This window comes from Oenanthe melanoleuca, chromosome 19 (genome assembly GCF_029582105.1).
Source record: "Oenanthe melanoleuca isolate GR-GAL-2019-014 chromosome 19, OMel1.0, whole genome shotgun sequence".
NCBI lineage: Eukaryota > Metazoa > Chordata > Aves > Passeriformes > Muscicapidae > Oenanthe > Oenanthe melanoleuca.
Genome location: NC_079352.1, coordinates 5,858,822 through 5,885,295, shown reverse-complemented (window position 1 = coordinate 5,885,295; position 26,474 = coordinate 5,858,822). Strand labels below are relative to the sequence as shown.

The window sequence follows — 26,474 nt, the reverse complement described above, 5'->3', positions numbered from 1 at the left end:
CATTATGTAGCCGTCGTACATTGAGCAAATAAACTTACAGATCTGACGTCAGCGCTGCTTAATTGTTATCGCCTGTCTCGACTTTCTGGGGGGCTCCGTGGGCTGGGGGGGCTCGGGAACGGGCCGGGCTCTGCTGCTGGATCCGCATCCCTGCGGCGGCTCCGAGCGCCCCGCGGGGCGGTGGGGGCGTGGGGAGGGTCCCGCGGGTTCCCGAGTGCTGGGTGGGTGCTCCCCCACCTCCGTCCTTCCCACCTCCCTCCCTGCCCCATGGTTTTCCGCTCGCAGCCACACGCGCGGTGACTCACGCTGTAAAAATACTCCCCTCCCCGGGAAACTATAAACAGAAAATGCGCCTTGACTCACGCGCCCTGCGAGGGATCCGGGGCTGCGGGACCGACACCCCCGGCGAGGGCTGGGAAACGAGGGCGGGGGACTCACCGAGCACCCCCATACAGGGGGGACACCCCGACCCCCATCCCCACAGCCTCCACCCCCGGCTCGGCGCTTTTCGGAAGCGAAAGTCACCGCAGGAGAGGGGAGGGGGCCGGGGATGCTCCGCGGGGGCTTCTTGGGCTGGAAAAGTCTCACACTCCGATTCACACACACACGGGAACTCCCCCAAGCACAGGCGTGACCCCCGGCAGCAGGAATTGATCACCGGGATCGGGAATTGATCCCCAGTATCCGCCTGAGACCTGCCAAACTCATCACACCCGAGACCGCGGGCAGGGGGTGGGAGCAGGGGGCACGTGGAGCCCCCCGAGCTCGGGAGGCCTCGCAGCTGCAGGATTCCTCCCGGGTCACCGTCTGCCAGCGGGATGACTCAGGAGGATTAGTGGGATTTGATGGATCAGGGAACATCGGGGGACGTGGGCCTGACCTCGGCCATGTAGGGCCAGTCCTGCCCAGGGCCCGAGGGCATGGAGGGCACAGGGGACACGGGGCCAGCCAGGGCCAAATGGCACCGGGACTGCAACCCCCCTTCACCCCCCAGGCTTTACCCCCTGAGCTCAGCCCCCAAGACAATGGGGTGGAAAGAAGAGGAAGCACTGGGGGGCAGGACTGGGGCTCAAGGGGCTGCACTGCTGGGGTGGGTTCTTGCCCATGAAGCCCCTATTTGCTCTCTGACCCGAAGGGGTGTTTGTGTACTTGTTTTTCAGGGATGCAGCATCCCAGGATGGTGACACTGGGGTGAGGAGACCCCAGATATTCTGATAGGGCATGTGGAGACCCTGAGAGTAGGAGAGCAGGGACAAGGAGTGCTCACTGTGCTGAGATCTGGGATTGGAGACACCTGGGATGAAGGAGACCCAGACTGTGGAAAACTGGAATGCTGAACCAGGGATTTTGGAGACCTGGCATATGAACACCAGAGATGCTGGAGATCTGGGATATAAACCCCCAGAATGCTGGAGGTGGATATGGAGAGCTGAGATGTAGGAGACCCAGGCGTGTGATATCCAGGATAGGGAGACTCAGGGTGTAAAGTTCTGGGACATTGACCCCAGGATGCTGAGCCCAGGTTGTGAAGACTCGGGATGAGAACACCTGGGCTGTGGAGCCCTGGGTTACAGACCCCAAGTGCTGGGCAGGGCTCGGACAGTCTCCTGCTGGCCCCTCTGGCCCCAGGCAGCCCCGTCCCGCTGCTCTGGTCCTGGTGCAGCTCCCAGCAGGAATGGTGGTGCCGGGAGCAGACACAGCACAACGACAGGTTTCTTTCACCAGCTTTTATTCCGGCTGATTCTGTCGTTTCCTTCACATTTATTCAAGGCACTCAGTGGCAGGGCGAGTACAAAATCAACAGTAAAAAGGGGGTGGGTGTGAAGGGACAGCTGGGGGCGGGGGGCAGCGCGGCTTCTCCTCCTCCTCCTCCTCCTCCTCCTCGGTGCCGCCTATTTCTTGGCCGGCTCCTTGGCTTGGCTCTCCACGGTGACAGGGATGGTGATTTCGGCAGACTGGATGGCAGGTTTGGGCAGGGGGGCCTCCACCGTCAGCATTCCATCGGGAGACAGCGAGGACCGCACGGCCGTGGCTTCGACACCAGGGGGAAGGCTGGGAAGGAAGGGGAGGGGGAGGTAAGGGGGCAGAACCAACCCAGGGCATGCAATGCTCAGCCCCAAATTGCTGCTTCTCCCACTCCCAGCCTGGCTGAGCAGCATTCCCGGTTTGGTCAGCGGGCTTTGGAGACATCAGGGGGCTGCAGCAGGTGTCTCCCCTCCTCCCTGGTACTTACGTGTATTTTCGGGTGAAGCACCTGGAGATGAAGCCGTGCTCATCCTGCTTCTCCTCGTGTTTGCCTGGAAGGAAACAAAACCACTCGATGGTTGGAAGGGACTGGCTGGGTGGGAACCTTCCTGCCCCACCCCAGCTTGTGAGGGGCTGATTCTGCCCATCCTGGGGCTTTTGCCATAATATCAGCCTGGAGCAACATGGGGGGACCGGTGTCTGCAGGGCCACTCCGAGTGCATCCCCCAAATTTAAGCAGAGGAAAGTGCCCCCAGCAGTGCCAGGAGCTTGGGGTGGCAAAAGGGGCTGAACAGCTGGCCCCAGATCCTGCAGGGCTGGAGACTGAGCACCCCCCTTTCCCTGGGGCTGCACCCCGAATTCATCTGGCTGGGGAATTACCCCCATTCCTTGCAGGCCCCCCTGACCCAGCAGGAAGCACATCCTGGCCTCGTGCCACAGATCTGGGCTTTGTCACGGCATCCAGGGTGCTGTGGGGCACTGCAGGGGCTCGTGACACCCCACATCACCCCGGGACCCTCTGTGGCTCCAGCCAGGGGTCCCTGCCCGTGTCCCAAGGGGTCATGCATGGGGCTGGGGGGTCTCTGCACCTGAGTGCACCCTGACACTGAGCTGTAGTGCTGGGCCTTCCTCTGTGCCTTGATTTGCTCTTTCCCTTTCCCTTTTTCCTTTTCTCTCCTCTCCTCTATCTCTTGCTTTTCCTCCTCTCACTTCCCATCCCTTATCCCACCCTTTTCCATCCCCCAGCACCCACCGGTGATCTCCACGATGTTATCCTTGGTCTTGACCACCAGCTCCTCCGGTGCGAAGTGGTTGACATCCAGGGTGACCTTCCAGCTGTCGGCGGTCTGGCGGATCTCGGAGATGCCGCTGCTGAGCTGGCGGCTCAGCGCCTGCCCGAAGGGCGAGCCGGGCGCGGGCACCAGCGCGCTCTCCCGGGGCAGCAGGCGGAAATATCCCGGCCAGGCGCTGCCGCTGGGCCACTTGTACCAATCCTCGGGGATGTGCGGCATCCCGAAGGACTGGTCGAAGAGGCGGCTGCCATGGTACCAGTCGCGGAAGGGGTCCCAGCTGGGGCTGCGCAGGAAGGTGAAGGGGACGCGGCGCTCGGCCATGGCGTGCGGGGCTGCCGGGGGGGCGGCGGCCGCGCCTTATGAAGAGGGCCCGGGGTTATTTTTAGCCAGGCTGTTCAGCTGGCTATTAATGGAAATTGCGGCAGCCCCGGGGAAGGGACGAGAAACTGTCCCGGGGTTGGGGCGGCCACACGCAGCCGCAGTGGGTGGGTGTGCGGAGGGGGCTGGCAGCCTCGGGGCCCCCCCTGCCAGGGAAATGTCCATCCTCCTCTCATCGGGAGAGGCTTGGCCTGCTTGGGAGTGATGGATGGCCCTTGGAGCCGCTCCCGGCCCTCCCGCCTGCCTGCCCGGAAAACAATCCCCGGGATGCGGCCCCGTGCAGCGTGAGAAGGGGCTGGGGCTGGGCCAGCAGCTCGGGAATGGCGAGATGAGTCAGTGCAGGAGGGCCGGAGTGGCCCTGCACTGCGTCACATCCAGCCAGAAGGTTCCAGAGCTCCCAGCCCCTGCTCACCCACCAGCCAGAAGGTTCTGGAGCCCCCAGCCCCTGCTCACCCATCAGCCAGAATGTTCCAGAACCTCCCAGCTCCTGCTCACCCACCAGCCAGAAGGTTCTGGAGCCCCCAGCTCCTGCTCACCCACCAGCCAGAAGGTTCTGGAGCCCCCAGCTCCTGCTCACCCACCAGCCAGAAGGTTCCAGAACCCCCCAGCCCCTGCTCACCCATCAGCCAGAAGGTTTTGGAGCCGCCCAGCTCCTGCTCACCCATCAGCCAGAAGGTTCTGGAGCCCCCAGCTCCTGCTCACCCATCAGCCAGAAGGTTCTGGAGCCCCCCAGCTCCTGCTCACCCATCAGCCAGAAGGTTCTGGAGCCCCCCAGCCCTCTGGCACTCTCCAGTGGCTCCAGTGCTCAGGACCATGGTAGTGAAACCCCAGCACCAAGCTGGGCTGCTCCAGTCCCCATGGGTGGGGGTCCCTGAGGCCCTTGGGGTTGGTGACCTGCAGGACCTGATGGGGACCAGTGGGACAGGGGGGCTGATTGTGATAATGAGGTTAAGGGGGCTCTGGAGGGGCAGAGGAACTGCAGGGAACTGGGGGGCTGGAAGGAGCAGAATCCTCTCATCCAACAAGTCTCCCCACACAGCTGGTGCTCAGGAAGGGATTCCCATCTGGGGCCAGACCCCAAACTCCCATCCTGGGAAGGGCTGTTCTCCAGCCCAGCAAGCCCAGCAGCTCTGGGACCCCAACACCTCTGCCCAGTTCCCCTCTGCCCCCAGATTTGCCGTGGATTTGATGGGAGGTGGGTGGCAGCTGAGTCCTGACACACTCATGAATTAGTGACTTCCAGGAGTGTGGGGGGAATGCAGCAGCAGGAAATTTGGGGGTAGAGCAGAGCCCAGTGCTGACTCAAATGGCAGTGAGGGGGAAGGGGCTGTGGGGAGGTGAGTGAGCCATGTGGGGCTGGGGGCTGCATCCTGTGGGGGCTGTGGCAGGCGGGGGAGGGGGGGACCAGGGGAAGACGGGGCACTGCAGAGGGGAGGGAGTGGGAGGGATGCGGGGAAACGAGAGGGATGTGGGAGAGAGGGGAGAGATGCAGGCAGGGATGCAAGGAGGGATGCAGGGAAATGGAAGGGATCCAGGGAAGGATGCTGGGAGGGAGGGAGGGATCAGAGAAGCGATGCGGGGAGGAATGGAAGGGTTGCAGGTGGGAATGCAGGAAGGGATGCAGGGGAGTGGGAGGGATGAGAACAGGCAGGAACGCAGGGAAGGACGGGAGGGATCAGGAGGGGGATGCAGGAGGTGGAATGGATGGGGGAGATGCAGGCAAATGGGAGGAATGCGGGGAGGGAGGGATGCGGGAGAGAGGGGAGGGATGCAGGGATGCAGATAAGGATGCCGGGAGGGATGCAGGCAGGATGGATGGGAGCTGGCAGGCAAGTGGGAGTGACGCAGGGGAGGATGCAGGGAGCCAGGAGGATTGCAAGGAGCCAGGGAGGATGCAGAGGGTTCCACACACACAGAGCAGGATCCTCGGTGGGATCAGGCACAAAACCCGCGGAGCCAGAGGGAAGAGCAGGATGGATCCGCAGGGAGCCGGATGGAGGGAGCAGGATAACCCTGCCATGCTCCCGGCAGGAAGAAACCTCTCGGTGCCCAGCAGAGTCATTTACAATATATACTGTATATTTATTATAATTGCACCAGCTCACGGCATCTACAGCTGTACTCACAACCCAGAGAGAGAGCGCACGCGCGACAGGAAAATACTGAAGTATTTCTACAGAGTATTTGTTCCAGTTGGCTCCCTCCGCGGCAGGAGACAGAGACTGTAAAAGAGGAAGACTGGAATTTTTCCCTGATGTGCTGGCTGGTCCGCGGCGCCGCTGCAGTCGGGTCTCGGGTTTTGGGGAGCCGCGGCCCCACGGGGGCTGCAGGGTGGGGCTGCGGCCGCTGGGGAAATCCCCGCTGCTGGCTTGGGTTCGGATGTTCTCAGGGGATTCCCCCATTTCCCAGCAGGGTTGGGGGTCCAGAGCAGTCTGAGCTTCCCCTGGGGTGAAGGGGGGGAACGGCGGTTGTGGGGCAGCAGCTGGAATTGCTGGGATGGTTTTTGGAGCGCGTGGCTCAGGGTTTGTCGGGATGCTTGGGGAACTCATCCTCCATCTCCCCAGGATCCAGGAGAGCAGGACCCTTTGTCTCCTCCTCCTGCCACAGTCGCATCCAGAACTGCCACCCTGCCATGGCTCCACCATGGAGTGCCACGAGCGTGTCCCCTCCTTACCTGTTCACCCCATTTCTAACACCTCTGCTTGTTCGGGTGTCTTTGCCAGCGGGACTCCCAGGCGCTGGCACCCATCACTGCCCAGCTCCTGGGATTTTTTCCAAGGGCTGGTGAATCCTCAGCCTCTGGCTGAGCCTGGACTAGTGTCCCTTCACTCTCATCTCTGCCCTCCCGGCTCCTCTGGTTCATCAGGCCACGGCTAACGAGGCTGAGCTGGAGTCCAAAGGATCCTCCCGATCCCGGCTGGCTGGAAAGCAGCGCCAAGCGGGACGGCCAAAGCCTGGCTTTACATCCGGGGCCAGCGGGTTGATGCGGGCAGCTGCTCTCCCACCCAGGGAGGCTCATCCCCATTGTCCTGCTCCAGCCGGCCGGAAAACGCGGGGCCACCGGGATTAAACACCGACCGCCTCGGGGGCCGCCACTGCCCTCAGCGCCTGGGGGGCTTTTTTTTTTTTTTTTTTTTTTTTTTTGGAAATCAGCAAAATCCTGCAAAAGCCGGACTGCGGGCCAAGCCCGGGACCCTCCCTCCTGCCTCTCTCTTCCCATAATTCAGTTTAAAAAGCAGCCACTTTTCCCCAGAGCAGGAGGGGACTGGGGGCTGCAGGCCCAGAGGTGGGACAGGCCATGCCAGAGGAGGGCTGGATGCACCCCCAGGAGGGGAAAACCCTGCCCAGCCCCGGGCCCTGCAGCTCCCTCCTCCAGGGGGTGACAGCTCGGGGCCCCCAAACTGGGTGGGGTGGGTTCGGCTCCTGAGCTGGGACGAGCAGCTTTTCTCCCTGGATCTCCTCATTTGGGAAGAGATTGCAGGTGCTGCCGGCTTTGTTCATCCATGGCTCGGTGTGTGCTCAGGTCTGGGGCGACCCCAAAATGTTTTGCAGTGCCCCTGTCCCCCATGACACCCTGGGGACAACTTCGCTGGGGAAAACAGGGTCTTGCTCACCTCCGGTTGGCATCACACCCTCCAGCTGAGCCTGCCCCCCCGCCCACCTCCCCGGGATGCTCTTGTGCTAAAAAACAGTCAAACCAAACCAAAAAAGCACAGGAGGGGCCCCAGCCACCCCCACCCACTGGCCCCAAGGTCTCTGCAGAGCGTTTTGTTCCCTCGCTCTGTGCTCGCCCACCCCACCCCGCCCCACCCCGGCACTCGCAGAAATAAGAAGATATCCTCCCCTTCCCCATCCCGACCCCAAAACACCCCAGAGCAGGGGGAAGGAACCACCCCCTCCCAGGGCGTTCCACTGGAGCTCCCGTCCGTGCTTTCCCCCGCTGCCAGGTCCATCCTTAGCATCCTCCGGCTCCTTTCCACCTGCCCGCTGGTCCCGTCCCTTCTGGGGGCGCAGGTGGCATGGAGGGGGCGGAGCTGGGCTGTCGGGGGGCTCAGAAGCCGGCGCTCTCCGAGCTGCTGCGGCTGTTGTAGCTGGGGCTGCGGCTGGGGCTGCGGGAGCGGCTGGGGGGGCTGCGAGTCCGGCTGCGGCTGCGGCTGGAGCTGTAGCTGTCGTAGCTGCGGCTGCGGCTCCGGCTGTACGAGTAGGTGCTCAGCGAGCTGGAGGACGAGGGGCTGGGCCGGTAGTAGGGGATGGGACGCTTGCGAGCGCTGCAAATGGAAAAGGAAAACTGAGCCAGGCCCCCGGAGGCTGCTCAGAGAAGGGGGTCCGGCGCTGGACCCCCGGCATGGCCAAGCATCCACCCAGGGCAGCCAAGATCCCAGCGGCTCGGCTCGGACCGGATGCGGCCCCCGGCATCACCTCCCTTTCCATCCATCCCTCTCCTCCTCCCCAGCCCCCTCCCCCGGGGTGTTAGTCCTGGATTAGGCAGCGTCGAGGGCAGAAAGTGAGCAGGTTAATGTGGCTTTTGTGTTTCCCAGACACCAAAGATTGAAAGCTGCTGAAAAAGAGACGTTTGGGATTAGCGGGAGGCGAGCTGCAGCCCGCTGGCGCCTGAGGATGAGGAGGGACACGGGCAGCGCGGGGACAGTGGGGTCGGGGGACACAGGGGGCAGCGACATGAGGAGTCGGCCCCTTGTCCCTTCTCCCAGCCTAGTGTTAGTGGGACCAGAGAGTGGCTGGGTGCCGAGGGCATCCTATGTTGTGAGGAGACACAGAGGGGTCCAGGACGAAGAGGAGGAGGAAGAGGAGGAGGAGGAAGGGGGAAGGTTACCCTGGGAGCCAGGCTGGCGGCGATGCTCTCCGGGAGGGACCTTGGGATGAAATGGAAAAGGAGAAGTTGGCATCACTGAGGTAGGACCACATGGTGGAGGGGCGTGATGGGACCTGGGGACAGGGCAGGAGGGCAAAGAAAAGCCCTGAGGCTTCTGGCTGGGCAATGAGGCAGGCAAGTGGGTCTGGGGGTGTTTCCCTGGCTGCCCCCTCCCCACAGCATCCTCACAGACATGGCTCTGCTCCTCTGAACCCCGAGCACAGCGGGGTCTGCCATCCCCATCCACCCCAAGGATGATCATGGGGATGGGGTGAACAGTCCCCCACAAGGACCATGGACTCTGTTCTCCAGCCGAGCCCTGCCACCTCCCTGGGGACATCCTGGTGAAACCAGGGTGGAGCAGGAGGGATAGAAAACCAGGCAGCGGCACCTGGGCTGGGCTGGGACAAGCTTTCCCATCCCATTCTCTTTCCAGGGCATCCATCAGGGAGAACTGTGGGGAGCTCTAACCCTTGGGCTCTGCAGTGTTCCTCCTGTCCTTTCTCCTGTCCTCCCTCCTGACAACTCCAGTCCTGCCCAGGCAAAACAAAATCCCTCCCACAAAGAGGCAGAGCTGATTTCTGAAAATCCAGCCCCCTCTGATCTCCTAGTTGATAGTGGAAGAGACAAATAGGTCAGGAAGGAGGTAATCTCGGCTCGGCACGGCCCCGCCGCCAGCGCTGCATCTTAACGAGGTGCTACATATGCACACAGTGTTTCGTCTGGCACGAAATATTGCCTGTCTTACAGCTCAGGATCCTGAGGCAATAGGATCCCAAGGAGGAGAAACCAGCTTTTGGAGGGCAGGAGGGACGTGATTGTGGACGTGCCTATTGCTGGAATATGCACAGGCAGATTAAAATTAATTCCTGTTTTCATGCCCGAAATAGGAAGAGATCAGAAGGTCATAGTGTTGGAAGCAGTCTGGTTGCCCATCTGTCTGGGCCAGCTGATTCACACAGTCATCCTCAGGACTATCTGTGCATCCACAGAGCTGCAGTTGTCCATCTGTGTGTCTGTCCATCCATCCATCCATCCATCCATCCATCCATCCATCCATCATCCATCCATCCATCCATCCATCCATCCATCCATCCATCCATCCATCCATCCATCCATCCATCCATCCACCCGTCATCCATCCACCTGCCCACCCACCCCGCACCCTTTGGGGTCAGCTGGCAGCAGCTCAGCCCCGGGATGTGGCAGAACCTTTGCCACACGCCAGGACCCACCTGGTGATCCTTCTGGGCTCCATGAAACTGGGGGAGTCACGTCTCCGCTTCCTGATGGGAGAGTAGCTCCTGGAGCGGCGCCGAGGGCGGGCGGGATCGGGATCACCGTGACGTGTTCGCGGCTCGTTGTCCTTCTCTCTGCACCCCGGGGAGGAGGAGGGTCAGGGAATGTGCTGGGGTCCCGTGCTGTCACCCTGTGACAGCAATTCCCTGCACGGATGACCCTCCCACCCGCGGCTGGCGTTTCCAGAGTGACCAACAATGACTTGCGACCCCTCCCCGAGTCCCAGGGCAGCCGGGACCACCCCGAGCCGCGACGCTCTCTGAGCCCATTCCTGGCACCCGCGGTGTCCCCGAGCCCCTGTCCCCCCACCTGCTGGCTGGCTTTTTCGGCGAGGGCGAGCGGGAGCGGCTGCGTGCTGCTCTCTTGTCCCGGGAGCGGGAGCGGGACTTGGAGAGGGAGCCGCTGGAGCTCCAGGAGCTGCTGCGCTGGCCCGGGCTGCGGGACGGGCTCTTCCTCCGCTCCGAGGCGTGCCGGGAGTGCTTGGCTGACGACTCCGAGCTGCTGTTGGGCCGGCCCCGGTGGTGCCGCTCCTTCACCCTGGGAAGGCAGATCCCAAGCACCGCCTCGCGCCGCGTCCTGGCTGGCGGGGTGTCCCCACAGCAGCCAGGACCCCAGGTCCCCATAAGGAACACCTACATGACACCTGTTTTTGACTGGGCTACACCCCTGACTGTAAAGCGCAAAGTTTTCATTTACTCGAGATCCTGCATCCTGTGGGATGCTCTAATCCCGTGCTGCCATCCAGGCACTGCCCTTCGCTGTGCGATAATCTCTTGCAGGGATGACCCTTCCCACAGTGTGCTAGCAGTGACCCATTGTGGCTGTTCCCTGTCCCCAAGCCCATCCCTTCCCTGTCAGCATCCCCGTCCCCGTCCCCGTCCCCATCCCCATCCCCATCCCCAACTCGTCCTCATTGCCATCCCCATTCCTGTCCCTTTCCCATCCCTATTCCCACTCTCATCCCTCGAGTATCCCCGCTCCCCAGCTTAGCCCCCAGTGCTTTGCCTGGATGGATTTAAGGCGCCCGCAGGGAGCTGCACCCCAAACATCCCACCCCAGCTCCCATATCCCGGCAGGGATGACAGGCCCCCATCCCGGGGACTCACTTCTTGCCGTGCGCGCCGTGGTTCCTGTCGGGGCCGGCCGGTGCGTGGTACGGGTGGGAGCCGGCCGAGCCCTCCGAGTCGCTGCTGTAGCCGGCGGGGCTGAGCGGCGGCGGCGGCGGCTCCCGGGGGTTCGGGGGGCGCCCCTTGCTCTGGCCGCGGTGTCGGGACGGCGGCGAGGCGCTGCGGGAGCGGTGCCGGTGGCCGTGCTTGGCCCGCTCCGGCGTGGGCGAGCGGGGGCTGCGGGCGCCGTGTCGGCTCCCCCGGCTGCGGGGGGACGGCGGCTCCGTCCTGCCGTGAGCCCGCGGAGAGGGGGACGCGGAGGCCGGCCTCTGGCAAGGGGGGAGAAAGAGAGAGAGAGAGAGAAGGAGGGAGAGGAGGAAGAAGACAAGAAAGAAGGAAAAAGGGGATTTTAACGGGGGGCGCCGGGCCGGGGGCGCAGATCACAACGTCAATGCACATCGCATAAGGCAGGCTACACAGACGCTACTCTGCACCTTCCTCTCGCCCTCAACAACGTGGGTCATGCAAACCTCCGCATGCAAAACGCCAAAAAAATAGAACTCAAATCGTAATAAAAACCCAAAGGAAGGGGAGGGATGGGAGGAAAAGAAATAAATCCAAGAAAGCCCCAAGTCGTCGGGGAGGGAGAGCTCGAAGGGAAAGAAACAACCCCCCCCAAAAACACCTGGAGAGGGGATAAAGCAAACCCTGGTGCCCGCCCGACCCGACCAAGAATGGGGAAGGGAAAAGGGGGATAAAACCCAAACGAAGGAAGGAAAATGGGGGAAAAAAAATAGAAAAGATGAGAGGGGGGAAGATGGGGCGGTGGGGAAGAGTAAATCAGACTGAGCCGAGGGGAAAGGGTCGAACCAAAGGGGGCTGGAGGTGATGGGGTCTGCTCACACAGAGGCATGCACATATATAGAGATATATGTTCCGATACGTGTAGTTTTTATCGATAGTACGGCTTTCGGCTTAAAACAAATCCAGAAACGAGGAAAAAACGGCACAGAGCGACAATGGAGGGCAAGGCAGGGGAGGGGGGCCGGGGGGGCGAGGAGGCATAAAAGAAACCAACGAAAAAGAAAGAAGAAAAACAAACCATCCAAATCAAATCAAAATTTTAAAAATAAAGATAAATAAATAAAAAAACAAAGCAAAACTTCACAAATGTCCTCGTTACTGAGATAAACGAATGTCTCTGAGCTCTTCCTGGGACACGCATTGAGCTGTTAGCTGTGACTCTGCAGGGAACTGCTAAGTCCTCATCAGCACTCAACACAGACTTTGCTTTCTGCTTCCTTTTTTTTTATTTTTTTATTTTTTCCATTATATGCTTTTTTTTTTTTTTTTTTTTTTAAGTCCCTCTTGGTTAACATCCACTTACCAAAAAAGTGGCATTTCCTCCTTTAGTAGGTAAGGTATGAAGAGAAGGGAAAAGCGGGGCAATATAAGTGCATCATTAGATTCACAAAAATGCAAGAGAGAAAGAAAGAGCGAGAGAAGGAGGAGAGACAGAGACAGAGCCAGAGAGAGGAGAAATAAAACAAACCAACTCACTTCTCCTACGGGAGGGGAAACCTTGGGCCACCACCGTGGCCAAGCCCTGAGCCAGGCTCTCACTGAGACCTCAAGGGATTTTGCCCAGCCCTGAGGATCCCAAATATCTGAGCTCCTCTGAGCCACAAACGCTGCCTGTGTGTTCCCCCCATCTCTGCAAAACCACGAGACCTAAAAGATGGGTGGAAACAGCTCCTGCAACACCAGTCCTGACCAAGCTGGCAAACCCCAGCTCAGAGGGCTTTGGGGTCTCCTTCCCCCCAGCTTCAGCCCAGTGCCAGGTCCCTGAGAAGCCCTGAAAGGGTGAATCCTGCACAGGGCATCACTGAGTCCAGCTGAGGGGATCAAAGGGGGTTCAGGGATATTGGGGTGGTGCCAGGATTGTGCCACCACACCCAGGGCTGGTGACCCCAGTTCCTCACCATCCCCTTGCCCCAAATACACCAATGAATGGTCAGTGAATCCTTAAGGTTCTCTCCACCCATCCCACTGTGTTCTCAATGCCACTTTTCTCCCCCAAAAAAGAAGGGCTGGGATTCTGGGGACCATCACGAAGATGCTGTAAAAGGGACGAGATGCTTCCACATCCCTGAGCATCCCAGACTGATCCATACCCCATCACCTCCTTGTTCCCATGGAAAAGCCAATCCCTCCAGCCACAGAGCAGCAAGCTGCAGCCAAAATGGGAGGATTAGGGGTTTTTATTAAAAACCAGTTGCTGTTGCAATGGCTGCAGTGAGGGGGAGGCTAACAGTGACAATCAGCCCTGCCCAGCTGCCCTGCAAGCACTGGGGGACATGGATCTGCTCCAGGGGGATGCAGCAGCCCCAGAATGGGGGATCAGGGGAGCCCATGCCCAGCCCCACATCCCAGAAGAGGAACATTAAAGCAGAGAAGATGATGAAGAAGAAGAGGATGATGAAGAGTGAAAGAAAAGGGGTTCCTCTTTCCCAGGAAGGCATTGTGGCACTGGCTGGCCATGCCATGGGCTCGGGCTGTGGGATGCAGGGTTCCCACCCACACCCTGGAGTCTCCTGCCCTGGCGTGCAGGAAGGCAACAAAGGTGAAAGCATCCCAAATAAACCCAGACTGACAAAGATTCAGCCTAAGAGGGAAAACACACACTGGGCACTTGTGGGGATGGGACAGCCAGGGCAGGGATGCTGTCCCCTGCCCCTCATAGACTGGGATGTCCTGGACCTGCCTCTCTCCAGGCAGGAAGGTTTAAACCTTTCCCTACTTCAGCCTCCCTCAGTATTTTCCTTGAGCTGGGTTTTTTCCTCCTGAAGAGGGGCTAAACCCACACATCTCCCCAGAATTCTCATTTCTTGCCCCATCCATCCACCCCAAAACCCCCTGTGCCCACTTCTACCCATGACCACTGCCCCTATTCCTCCCTAATTACATTTGCCTTAATTACCCGGCCACTAATGGGGGACTGAAAGGAAACAGCCGTGCTCGGCCCCTGAATGGAATCAAACACAAATTCGGAGGCTGAAAGACACAGAAATGCATTCTACCGACAGCACGAGGAGACGGGGAAGAGAAAAGGGGGGAAGAAAGAAAAAAAAATATTACGTGGACAGGGCAAAATAAAAAATAAAAATAAAGAACGTAAGAGAAGAGCATGGCTTTGCAGCTAACTGGGGAAAACCATACAAATAAAGAAAAATTATATATAGCCACCAAAAAGAGACAAAATGAGAGACAGAAAAGGGGAGTGAGAAAGAAAGAGAAAGAAAGTCAGAAAGAAAGAGAAAATAACATTAAATCAAGCTACGGTGCTTTTCAACAGGCTCATCTGCAGAAGTGAACGTGCAGAGGTGGACGAAATACCTACCTTCGAAATTGGCAGTGACAGGAATGCAATAATAAAAAAAGAAAACAATAATCTCCACATTTGGAGGGCAGAATGGGAAAAAGACAAGGACTCTTTAGTACGGTGATCCAGACCCCTCGGCTAATCCCGTTTGCTTTGCTTAGAATTTTTAAAATTATTTTTTAAATTGATCTCTTTAGCTTCTAATTTTTTTTTAATTTTTTTTTTTTTTTTTTAATTTTGTTTGTTTGTTTGTTTGTTTTGCAATGGAAAGGCTGCGGCCGGCCGCCGAGCGGGGGGGCCGCGGGGAGGTGGCTGGCTGGTGTCTGTAACCCGATCAGGCTGCGGTTCAGTCTTAAAAAGTCACTCTATAACATGGCAAAGTCCCGGATAACATGCAGGGAAGGCGATGGATGGAGGTGGGACACGGCGAGGGATGTCGGGTTGTGTTGGCCCAAAGAAAACCGGAGAGAGAGAGAGGGGCTGGAGGGTGCGTGTGGGCGAGGAGGAGGAGGAGACACCCAGGAGGAAGGCTGGGAAGGCAGCAGGGATGGATGGAGACAGGACTGGGTATTTAAAAGGGAAGGCAACCCCTGGCTCCCGGCGGCTCTGGGGGTGCTGAGGTGGGATGGAGATTTTTGGGGAGTCTGCGGGAGGTGGGGGCGGGGCTGGGTACCGAGGGTGCTCAGCACTCATCCTGCCGGGATGCAGGATGCAGGGTGCTTGGATAACCCCGCACCCAGCAGCCTCATCCCGCAGCCAGGGAGGAAAACCTCGCCACGGCAGCAGCATCCAGCCGAGGACACCGGCCAATTTGAGGAGGAAAAGAGCAATTCGCTCCTTTGCAGTGCAGAGCTGCTGGGTTCTCTTCCCTTTTAAATTCCTTGTTCAAAATATAGAAAATGGAAATACAATGTTCAGCGGTTGTAAATATTTAGAAAACACATCAGGTTTTTGTTTTTGTTTTGTTTTGTTTTTTTCTTCTCCACATTAACACACACAAAAGCAAAAAATTCTAGAACAACACGATGACGACGGGGTGGGGGGAAATAAAAATAAGAGAAATATATATCATTTGCATTTCTGTACATCACAAGGGAAAAGAAAAGAAATCATGAGAAAGGAAACTAAAACAAGGGGGCGGGAAAAAAAGCACGTTTCATTGCCCTTCCCTCCCCCTCGTCCCTGCTTCTGCTGAGCAAGAAATGGAAGTGTATATTACCGTTTGGGTTTTTTTCAAATGGGAGGCTAAAGAAAAACACAGATGGGATTAAAAAGAAAAAAAAATAAAAAATAGAAACCAGAGAGAGAAAGAAGAGAGAAAGAGAGAGAGAGAGAGAGAGAGAAAGAGAGAAAGTTGTTGGAGAAAAGTCCCGCTGGTGCCGGGGAGCCAAGGGAGCTCGGCGGCCTGGGCGATGCTGGGCGGGCAGGGGAGAGCGGGGCCCGCCCGGGGGGCGGCGCCTCGGCACCCGAACCCCCCCACGCCCCAGCCGAAACCACAGGAAAGAAGAAAGCAGAGAGGTGCCCCGAGAGGTGGGCAGGGTGCTGGGTGCTGCTGGGGGGTGCTGGGCTGGGCAGGGTGAAGGGGATGTGGATGTTTTCCCGTTTTCCAGGGTGCCCCTGGCCCTGAAGGTGTTGGGGTGTCAGCGTTGGGTGCTGCCAGCCCAGGAGTGTCCTCGCACGACCTCACTTGTGGGAATAAAGTTCCCTGGGGCAAGTGGGGACCTGTGTTGAGCCCCATTAGTGGAGTCCTGCAGTGCCCTGCCTTTGCTCAGCCCTGCCTCCAGCCCTCCCTTAGCCAAGGCAGGCTGCTCACCATCCCAGCCCTGGTTAAACTGGGGCTGGCTCCTGGGCCCACTGGGTTAGGGCTTTGCCCCACTCAGCAAAGGAGCAGCCCCCGAGGTTTCAGCAAGACCCTTGGGATGCTGAGGCAGAGCTGGGGATGCTCAGCTCCAATGTCACCTGCCATGGGGACCTCAAGGTCCTAAAATCTGAGCATCCAGCATCAAATCCCCTCTAAACCCTAAACTTGCCAGACTGTTGGGGTCCTGAGCACTGCTTCTGACCCCTTGGCACTTGGGAGGGCTGGGTTTGGTGGAAAACAAGAATTTTCCTGCATTTCTTGGCTGCCTGGAGTCAATCTCAGGGAGGTGCTGAGCCCGGTGGTGACCCTGGCAGGTGATGCTGACCTGCCAAGCCATTATCCCGGGGGCTGACATCCGCAGTGCGACGTGTGGCTTTAGGGGAGGGATGACCTGCTGGCTGCCCTGATCCCTGCCTCAGGGCGACGGGCTGGCTCCCCCAGGGAGATCGTGCAGCCAGCGCGGGCTTGGTGAGTGCTGGGAGAGTGCAACCTGCACCCCACATCTCCCCCGTGCGCTCCGGCTGGGCAGGGCGGGGAGCCGGGCGAGTGGGGAAGGAGGGGAGAGGAGAGAAGGGGGGGCAGTCCTGTGAAGGGAGGAGGGGAGGGAAGCGAAGAGTGATCCAAGAAAAGCCTACGTACATCCGAGGGCTCCGGGAGCGCGGCGCCGTGGCTGTGGCGGCCGTTCTGGGCGCTGCCCTTGTGCCCGTTCTGGTGCGGCGAGGCCGAGCGCTGGGGCGAGGGGGAGGACGGGCTGCGGCTGGAGCGGGCGCTGCTGCCCTTGGGGCCATCCTGCCGGCGCTTGGGGCTCAGCCTGCGGGGAACCGCACCGTCAGCTGCCGGCACCCCGGCCCCGAGCCCGGCCCGCCCTCGGCCCGGCTCCGCCAGAGCCAGCAGAGCAGCCCAGGCTTTGCCCAAGCCAGAAACGGGGTGAGAATTGGTGCTTCGTGCTTTCTTCAGCTAAAAATTGAAACCTCATCTTGGGATCACGTTCCCAAACCTTACAGAGATGCTGCAGCACCATCCCACTCCCCTCTAGACCTGTCTTAGGAATGCCTATGTCATCTGCCTCTGCTCTCCATCCCTAAAGGTCTCCATCTCCGGGACACCTCTGCCTCCCACCTCCCTGCCCTCCACCACATAAGGATGTCCATCACAAGGACATCTCTGTCCCTGCCCTCTACCCCACGGGGTCCCATCGCTGAGGCTGGGGGCTGTCGCTGTGATGTTTGGGGCGGGGGTCCCGGACTGTCCCTACCTGCCGGGGGATTTAGAGCCGCTGTCGTCGGAGGAGAGCGAGGCGCTGTGGGAGCTGCAGGAGCTGCGGCGGTGCGAGCGCCAGGCGGGGGACTCGCTGCGGGACCTGCGGAGAGGGCGGCCGGGGCCGGGGGACAGCTGAGCCACCGCGGGGGACACGCAGGGACACAGAGAGCCCCGCTCCCCCCGCCAGCCCGGCCCCTCACCTCTTGCGCTCTTTGTTTTTTTCTTTCCGTTTGTTCTTGGGGCTTCTGGACCTGCGGGAAGAGGCGGAAGCTGCAGATGTGGGAGCGGGGGCAGCAGCTGGGGGTGGCTTTCCCTGCCCCCCAGAGGCACCGAGGCTGCGGGAGGAGCGAGGGGAAGGACTGCCTCGTCTGGAGTTGGGCTCCATGGAGGTTCAGAGCGTGGTGGGGATCCCAGATGGATTGGGGGGACTGTGGGGTCAGGTGTAGGTTGGTGAGACCAGACAGGAGAGAATGGAGGGACTGGCTCTGCTCAGCAGCCTCAAGACTCGGGCCCCTACGCCCATTTTGCCCTGTGCCCTCTCTGGCACCCTTTATCTGTTTTTCACTCCTTTCCCCTAAAACAGCAGTGTTGGCAGAAGGCACCTGCAGAGCAGGGCAACATCCAAGATTTGCCCTGGCCAGGCTGCCTGGGATGCCCCCTTCTCCTCAGAGGGATATTTGGGACCATGTGGGACCCCACAGGCAGCCAGAGTGGCCAAATCCAATGACAGAGGACAGTGTCCAGCTATGGGGTGAGGGGGTCTATATCATGGGCAGAGGGGAGGGGACAGCAGGAGGGCAGGACACAGGGGGTCCCTGGCAGGGGAAGCTGGCAGCTGGGGGCAGTGGGGTGGCTCCTGGTAGCTGTCACTCTTACCTGTGTCTTCTCTTTTTTCGTGACCCCGACTCAGACCTAAGGGATGAAGAGGAGGCAGAGATGAAGGAGATACACTGATCTGGCCAGCAGGCAGCAAAGGCTGGGCAGTTTCCAGGGATCAGGAGAAGGACAGGGGGATGGCCCCGAGGTGGGCCGTTGGATGGGACAGGTGACAGTGGGTGTGAGGAGGTGATGGCCCCATGAAAAGTCATCAGAGTCTATCCCTATCCATGCCTAAATCCCACCCCAGCCTGGGGCCTGAGCAGTCCCAACCAGCCTCACCCTCCCCAACCACCCCTGCTGTCATGTCCATCCTACCTGTCACGTCTGTGTTTCTTTCCAGTCTTCTTTTTCTTTTCCTTGCGGATGGGTGAAGAGCTGTCACAGCTAGAGGGGAAGTGGGTGCCCTTGAGCAGGGAGCAGGAGACTCCCCAGCCTCTTCCCCCTGGCCCAGGGGAGTCTGGTCCCACCACCCCATGGGATGCATGAACATCACATGGCAGTTATTTCCTGGGGGATTTGGGCTGGGGGACAGAAAGGGACTTTTGGCAGAAGGGCTCTGGCTGCTTTCAATTCTGGAATGCCCAAATCCTGTTGCGTCTCATTGCCACCTCCTGGGCTCCACAGCCTCCAGCTGGAGACAAGGTGGCCAATTCTCAGTAGGATTTCAGAGGGGAACAGTGAGTGATAGAGGCCAGCCCATGCCCAGTGGCCTTGCAAGCCCAGAGGGGACCCCACAGCCCACCCAGCCCAGTGGTCACTCACCTGCGCTCCGAGCCGGGTTTCCTCTTTTTGCTGCCATGGGAAAGGCAGAGAAGAAAGGGACATTAGGGACATAATCCTGCCCAGGCAGCCAGTGCTAAGTGGTGAAGTTTTGGGTAGATGGACCCTCCACAGAGCCATATCCTGCCTAGTGCTGTGCCCTGTGGTGCTCCTTCCCCACATGGACCAGGCAAGGTCCCACCAGTGCATGCAGTGGGTGTGTGTTGCAGTATCAGTACATGCAGACGTGTTGCACCTCTTAAGGGTGCACATTCAGGGATGTACTGCCCCCCAACTTGCCCCTCCAGAGTCTGGGAAAAGGCTGAGCTGGGAGGTGAGCTTCCCTCCAGAGAGAGGGGACAGTGCAGGAACAGCCGGGGACTCACCGGCTCCGGCGGTGACCTGATTTCTTCTTCTTTTTCTTCTTGGGTGGAGGAGAGGTGGAGCTGCTCGAGCGTCTTTTCAGCCTGCGGGAGACAGCAGACAGGGTTGGGGAAAGAAGAAGGGACAGCCCCTGGCCTCTGTGTCCCCGCATGGGTCCCCAAAATCCAGGCAAACCTGTACTCGCGGTGGCCGCTGTCCTCGCGGTAGCACTCGGCCGAGCAGTCGCACTGCAGCAGGCAGCCCTCTCCATAGTCGGGGTACTCCACTGCATACTCCTCCCCATCCTCCCCGTGGTGGTTCTCTATCACACTGCCAAAGGAGGAAGAGCAGGATTCGTTTGGGGATCCTCATCCCCTGTCTCTCACCAGAGAGGGAGCAGCCTCAATGCAGCTACAGGGGCTGGGGGACATTCCCTCTGCCACAGCATCCCCAGGGGACCTTGGGGACCTCGTGATGTCCCCACATAGCAAAACTCCAGGGTGGAGGTCTGCTTAGGGTCTTCCTGTGGCCCAAATCCCTGCAGAGATCCCCACCAGACTGGCACAGGGACACTGTGAGACCCAGGCCACCATCTCCCCACAGGGCCCAGCCTCAGGCTCATTCGAGCCCCTTTTAGCTTTGCTCGAGTGCTGGGGCTGAGTGGGGGGCTGGGTCAGCCCAAGAGGGTTGCAGGGCTGGATAAGGGTGAGAGGAGCTGGCAGAAGACCAGCATGGAAATTTAGGTGGGAACTACCCAGGATGATCTGGGCTTTCAGGCCAGCACCCTGCAGTGCCACCAGCTCAGCATTGGAGCTTCAGGCAGGTTAATGGTCAGTGTCCCTCCTCGGGCCAGCTGAAGAAGGGATGGGGGGACATTGTGCCTAGAGCCATCAGGGTCTCTCTCTCTCTCCTGAGTGGCTTCATCAGCATTAATTTTTCCCACTGCCATGGAAACCAGCATGAGGTTGCCATTGACTACTGGGGCTGTGGGCAGGGCTTGGCAGAGGCCTGGCAGCTGGACTAGGACAGTCTCAGGAGACCCTGCCCAACCCTGATGCCCTCACCTTCCTGGTCTGGCTCTGCCATCAGCCCCAGGAGCAAATCCCACAGAGAGCCTCTCCTTTGCTCTTGGGGGATGTAGGACATCTCACCCGTGGAGGAACAATGACATCCAGGTGCTCTGGAGGGAAACTTAAGAGATGGGGCCTGAGTCTTGGAGAGTGCCCAGCACCACACCAGCCCAGGTGTTTGCTTCCCAAGGGAGATTTACCCTCAAAAACCTTATGTGGGCTCCTCTGCTCTTCCCAGCCTGAGGTGAGCAGTCACAGATGCTGGTGGGGAAGTGCAGCCCCTCAGCATCAGTCCCTTGGCAGCCTGGCCATTGCCTGAGAAAAGGGAAGCTCCCAGTCCCAGACTGCAGATCTGACAGTGGCACGTGTTGACATCCTTGGCCACAGGCAGGCCATGGGCTGTTTAACCTAATTAGAAATGTCTTGGACCGAAACTACACACGAGGCAGCCTCCCCCTAACCACGGACGATCGCTCAAGCAGGACTTGAGCTCCCTTCTGCACCACAGCTGTGGCTTGCCAGGTCCTCTGCAAGTGATTCCTGCTTTGGCCACATCCCAAAGGTAGGAACAACCTTTCAACCACCCACCCAACCGTGTGAAGGGGGAGAAAAGAGGCAAAGAGAGAAGGGAGCAGGGTTAATTCTCTGTGTGTGTCTCTGCTCCGTGAGCAGGCAGTGCTCCACACTGGAGCCTGCTGCCAGCATCTCACCCATTAGCTGTGCTCAGCAGCTCAAGACCAGCCTTGTGCTGTTCCAATTATCCCTCCCTGCCCAGCACACGCTCGCCTTTGTCTGCAATCCCACCAGCCTGTCCATCAAGCTCTTCTCCTTGGGGACTGGGCTGTACTGAGCTGTGCACACGGAGATGGGAGCTGGGAGAGCACAAAGAGCAAAGCCAGGGGCTCAGGTGGTCACAGCTCTGCTCGACGCCTCAGTTTTCCCGGGGGAGTTATGCAGATGATGCTGAGCTCTCACACTGGCTTTGAAACAGGACCAGCTGGTTCAGACTCACAGTCTCAGCAGCCAAGGACCGAGTGGTAAAAGCCCAGAGCAGTGCTGGAGCAGGACCAGCCCACGAGATGTTCTGCTGAGCACTCTCCCAGCCACCACAAGGGCTGAGGCTCTTTATTTAAAGCTCTTTTAACCCCTGTGTCCAGCCTCTTCACGCAGCACAGACCTTTGGCACACAGGATATCCTCCAGCAGCTCAGATCCCTGCTGCTGAAGAGCCACCTGCTTTGGACCCAGCTCCTACCAGCCTCCTCAAGTGCCTCTGGCTTTGCTCTCCTCCGAGCAATCCTTTGCTATGAGACTGCTCCTTCCAGCTCAGCACTATTATTTATAGCCCTGGGGCTAATCTTTAATGATTACCCTTCGTTTTTCAAAACCAAGCCTGTAAAGGTGACAGCCAGGGCTGCCTGGGTAACCTCAAGGCACCTTTGGCTTCCCCATGTGCTCGTTACAGTGCTGGCCCTAACGAGCCTGCCAGGAAGATGCCCTGGAGATGACTCCTGCCCCCACCAGCAAAGGCCACTTGTTAACACCTCAGGTGTGATCTCAGTGACCTGGGCAGGTTGGTTTTCCCCATGCCTTGTTTTTTATCCTGCCTGGAGGAGAATCCTGAATGTTTCATGCTGTCCCAAGCCCCTGTGCCCCATCTAGGCAAGGCACAGCCATGTCCCTGAGTGCCACCCTGCCTGGCGTGCCAGCAGAGTGGTGTGAGGGAGGCTCTCCCTGCTGCCATGGCTTCTCTGCCTCCCCCCTCGCCCTGATTTCCTGACCCTAATGAAGCATTAATATTCAGTGAACCTGAAGCATCTATTCCTGTCCCAAGTGACCTGGTTTCCAGGCTGATGGATGGTGCACACCAGGCCAGCCATGCTGCCTGGGCCATTAAGTGTTGCACTGATAAATCATCACTGAGGCAGGGTGGACCCTGGTGAGGCTGGGGACAGTCCTGTGCAGGGCAGGAGCAGCAACTGGCATGTGCCTAGCAGGAGCTGGGCTGCTTTGGACACCAAACTTGAGCCCTAAGCCCTCTTCCAGGGCAGATGCAGCCCACCAGGACCAGGCACTGGGAGGAGTGATTAGAAGCAGAGGAACAGTATAGGATCTCCTTGGAGAAGCTTCTTCCATGGGGTTCCTGCCCCTGGCTGGTGGGGTGAGCCAAGCATTGAGACCTTCTGCACCCAGGTTTCATCAGCTGTGACAGGAGCATTGCAATGCTGGCCTCTGCACAGCACCCAGAGGTCTCCAAAGCACCAGTGCAGGATAACCTTTAACCTCTCCAGAGACAGGATACTGCCTCAGAGGGACAAATCCTGCCTTCAGCTGACTGGACAGACAACCAACCAACCAACAAACCATCAAATCAACCAATCACCCACCAGCCATCAAACCATGAAATCAACCAAACCACCAAATCAACCAACAAACCATCAAATCAATTAAACTATCCATTCAACCAACCAACCATCAAAGCCAACAACCATCCATCCATCCATCCATTCATCCATCTCTATCCCCTCTCCATGTGCATCCATCTAGCCAGTCATGTCCTCACCCACTCACCCACCAGCCCACTGACACTCAGAGGCAATCAAGGACGTGTCTCTCTGGGATGAGATGCACAGATGGACCAACTGGAAGCTGCCTGACTTACATCTGGCGCCCGTGCTGGTCCTCCCTGGTGAGCACACCCTCCTTCTCCATCAGCATCTGCCGAAAGGTCCCCACTTTCTGTCGGATCTCCTCTTCGGAGTACCTGGATGGGCAAAGACGTGGTCAGGGCTGCTGTGGTTGGAGCATAGACCTGCTGAGGAACTCTACACCTTTGGAAGTGACACATGGCCCAAGGGGCCAATCAAAAGGGCAGGTGGCATGGTGGCAGTCATCAGGGCCTGGAGGACAGCAGGACTTCTGCTTCTCCCAGCAGTGCTTGGCAGAGGAAGGGACATCAGGAAAGGGGAAAAGAAAAGGATGACCATGAAGTTGCCATTCCCCCTGACCGCCCCAGGCTTTGGGGCAAGTGCCCACCAAACCCCCTTGTCTGTGCCACCACTGCAGCCTGTGATTCTGGGCTTCACTCCCAGCATCTCTGTCCCATCATGAGCTCCCCCTGTGATGCTCTGGGGCCCTGAAAGCTGTGCCTGCTCTGTGCTACCACTGAGGGTTATTTACTGGAGACACTAATCACTGTGTCCTGGCATCTGAGAACAGCCACTGCAAACCGTGGCACCCCTGCCATCCCCAAGGTGTCCCTGGGAAGGGAAGGGTGATCCTGTGCCACATCCTGTGGCTGCACAAGGGCACCTGAGCATCCTCCTCAACTAAAAACATCCCAACAGAGGGATGTAGTGGAGAGACCCATGATGCTCTTGGCATCATCCCAGGGGAGAGGGTGAAGGGAGAGGGACCTCATGTCACCACCACACTGCCACCCTGAGAGGGAAGGGGTGGGGCTCTGTGTGTGTCCCTGACTCAGCCACAGACTCTACAGGGGCTGCTCATGGCAGCCTTTCCATCACATCCCATCAGTCCAGAAAAATGGATGCCAGAGCCAGGCCTAGCCCTGCAGTCCTCAAGGCTGGCACTTCACACAGGCCATGCTAGGGACAGTGATGCCCCTCACAGTGCCCTGGGTGCCTCTGGGTGCCCTGGGTGAAGAAGGGCACGTGGCATCACCCTCCTGCAGTGTCCATGAAGGGGAACAGCAAGGAGAGGGGAATTAATATTAACAAACTCATTTGCACTGAAAGGGTCTCATTAATTCCCCAACCAGACTCTGATAAGAAGGAAGGCTGATAACAGGGTGTGGAGGCAGCCTGGCTGCTTCCTCTCACCTTGCACCTGGGCATGGGGAGGTCCAAAACCAGGGTAGCACCCCTGAATGCTGCTCTGCTCCCTTCCCTCGATGGCAGTGCACCCAACTGGGCAGTGTGGCCACCCCAGAAGGACAGAGCTGCTGGCCCTGGCCATCCCATGGACATCAGCCAGCCCACAGCAGCAGGAAGATGTCTGCCCAAGATGAGCATTTGCTGCAGCACACTAAGAACACGGCCTGTGCTCCTGCAGAGGGGACATGAGGCCAAACAGGAGGTGACAGATGGGCCACTGCAGCTGGGCCATTAGCAAATCTGTGGGGGGAGGCCAAGGTGAGGAACTCCCCACCACCTCCAGGGATGGAGGCAGGAGCACCACCAGCTTTTTCCCTCCTGCATTCCCCTAGTGCTGCTTATAATCCCGTTGGAGGGCATTTGCTTTTGCATTTAACATATAGAATGGATTTGGGAAAGAAAGAAAATGTGCTGACACTTCTTTTCTGGACAAGGAATCCAGCCTGCAGGCAGGGAATAACAGTGCAGGCAGCCTGGAGCAAGCTACAGCACAGGCAGGAGGAGCCATCCACCTTCAAGGAAACAAGGAAGTGCTTAAATCCCTGCAGATCCCCCTCTGCTGACACTCACATCCATCCTGGGGCTCTGCCCTCATCAACAACTCCCCCAAGGAGGCTGCCCCTGGTCCAGGCAGAAACCTCAGGGCTGAAAATCCCTTCTCATGGAACCCCCCTGAAAAGCCCCTGTGTGGAGAGGAAGAGCAGGAGGAGGATTAAGCAGGTTGACCAAGATTATTACTGTAATTATATTATCATTTCAGCGTATCACTATCATCAGTGTTATTAATAGCCTTAATAACAGCAAAGCAATTATAGCAATAACAACAATCCTGGTTGCAGTGCTGCTATACCCATTGCAGCAATGTTACTACCAGTAGTAAGATCCCTACTAGGGCTCAGGAACCCGACAGGAGGCTCTGGGCTCCCCAAAGCTCCGGGTCAGCCTTATTTATTTCCATAATGACAAATTAGGCACAATCATTATTCCAGTCTGTGTGAGACAATTTAATTCTAGGTCACGCTTGCACTCTTAATGAAAGCCTTGGCGAAGCCTTCCCTCAATCCATTTTCCTTCTCCCCAGCTGATACCAGTCCCCATCTACCCAAGTGTGCTAAAGAATTTGCTCCATCCATCAGGTTTTAGAGAGCTGTCAGAGGGATCAGGATGTTTGGCTGCTGGCAGAGACAGCACAGCCATGCCTGCCAGGGATGGGGGTCTCCTTTCTGGCTCCCCAGTCCTTTCTGCCCACCTAGGATGGGATGTTTCTCAGCCCCTTGGGTTTTTCCTTAGCCCTTTGTTTCCCAAGGGAAGAGCAAAAGCTGGGGAGCAGCTTGGCCATGGCACTGGCAGGATGGGGACAGGGCTATCACCCCAAAACCAGGGAGGAGAAGGAAGACAGGGCAAACTGAAGCCCCAAACCAGCTGTGACTAAACCCCAGGTTTCCTCTGGGATCTCACATCCCAGCCATGTGGGGCACAGGATAGGTGGCACTGATGCACAACCATGAGCAGCTTCACTCCTCCTTCCTGCTTCAGCTTTCCCTCAGGACAAGCTGAGAGCCCAAACTTCCAAAAGACAAAGTGGATGAACTCCTGGACATTTCCCTCCACCAAAGCTGTTTGTTTCACCCAAAATTTGATTTACTTCCAAATGAGGACATTTCCCACATCAAGGTATTTTTGAAAGGGGGATAACAAAGTGAAACAAATCAAAAGGATCCCATCCCCAGCGTCCCCACCACTCACCCCTGCTCCTCCATCATCTCCTGCAGCTCCATGCACTTCAGCTCCACCCGCCGCTTGCGCTCGTGGTCCAGGATTTCCCGGTGAGCCTTCTTCACCATGCTGGGCTCCACCAGCCGCACCTCCTCCTCGCCCTTGTGCCACGTGCCGGAGGCACTGGGCTGGGGGAAGCCGTTGGAGGCTTCCTGGGGCGAAGGCACCTCAGCCCCATTGTTGTAGAGAGCCATGATTGCCTGGGAGGGAGAGGGAGAGTCAAGGTCAGTCCCTGCCCTGCTTCCCCTCTCACCCCCTGACAGTGAGGGGACCCTGCTAGGACCTGAGGGTAAAATCAGTCTTGAAAGCAGGTTGATGGGGACAGTGACTAGGAGATCTCCCTGCACCTTTTTTGGTTTCCTCATCCTCACAGCAAGGCTGAGGCTTGTCATCATGACAAGCTCCTGGGAAAGAGAGGAGGGTGCTCTGCTCCAGCCTTGTACTGGAAAAAGGTGGCCAAGGGTGGGTCTGTGGGGCCCAAGACAGCAGCAGCAGGATATGGACCCCACTGTCAGCCAGTGTGGGCTTGGAGCAGGAA

The 26,474-nt window shown here is 58.4% G+C and overlaps 3 protein-coding genes across 4 annotated transcripts in view; 1 reads left to right on the top strand and 2 right to left on the bottom strand.

The window, feature by feature from the left end:
• The window catches only part of SH2B2 (SH2B adaptor protein 2), a 241,493-nt gene that overhangs the window by 182,316 nt on the left and 32,703 nt on the right, over positions 1-26,474 (top strand). The gene's annotated exons all lie outside the window — the stretch shown is intronic.
• HSPB1 (heat shock protein family B (small) member 1) lies at positions 1,713-3,778 on the bottom strand. The gene is made up of 3 exons (XM_056506928.1): positions 2,999-3,778; positions 2,234-2,297; positions 1,713-2,052 (listed from the first exon to the last, which is right to left on the bottom strand). The coding sequence occupies exons 1-3, from the start codon at positions 3,357-3,359 to the stop codon at positions 1,893-1,895; spliced, it is 585 nt and encodes a 194-aa protein (XP_056362903.1). The 5' UTR covers positions 3,360-3,778; the 3' UTR covers positions 1,713-1,892.
• SRRM3 (serine/arginine repetitive matrix 3) lies at positions 6,191-26,130 on the bottom strand. Its single transcript, XM_056506904.1, has 14 exons — positions 25,907-26,130; positions 22,927-23,028; positions 19,391-19,525; positions 19,219-19,299; positions 18,836-18,865; positions 18,389-18,457; positions 18,071-18,106; positions 17,395-17,445; positions 17,190-17,294; positions 16,574-16,745; positions 10,692-11,020; positions 9,895-10,122; positions 9,522-9,659; positions 6,191-7,684 (listed from the first exon to the last, which is right to left on the bottom strand). The coding sequence occupies exons 1-14, from the start codon at positions 26,128-26,130 to the stop codon at positions 7,468-7,470; spliced, it is 1,917 nt and encodes a 638-aa protein (XP_056362879.1). The 3' UTR covers positions 6,191-7,467.

What these genes read in the sequence shown, in the direction of transcription:
- HSPB1 (XM_056506928.1), bottom strand. Translation starts at nt 3,359, where the DNA reads ATGGCCGAGCGCCGCGTCCCCTTCACCTTCCTGCGCAGCCCCAGCTGG. An exon ending in TAACATCGTGGAGATCACCG is followed by an intron (nt 2,298 to 2,998) that starts GTGGGTGCTGGG and finishes GTTTCCTTCCAG; the next exon opens with GCAAACACGAGGAGAAGCAG. An exon ending in TGCTTCACCCGAAAATACAC is followed by an intron (nt 2,053 to 2,233) that starts GTAAGTACCAGG and finishes CTTCCTTCCCAG; the next exon opens with CCTTCCCCCTGGTGTCGAAG.
- SRRM3 (XM_056506904.1), bottom strand. Translation starts at nt 26,130, where the DNA reads ATGGCTCTCTACAACAATGGGGCTGAGGTGCCTTCGCCCCAGGAAGCC. An exon ending in AAGAAACACAGACGTGACAG is followed by an intron (nt 18,107 to 18,388) that starts GTAGGATGGACA and finishes TTCATCCCTTAG; the next exon opens with GTCTGAGTCGGGGTCACGAA. An exon ending in AAAAACAAAGAGCGCAAGAG is followed by an intron (nt 17,295 to 17,394) that starts GTGAGGGGCCGG and finishes CCCTCTCCGCAG; the next exon opens with GTCCCGCAGCGAGTCCCCCG.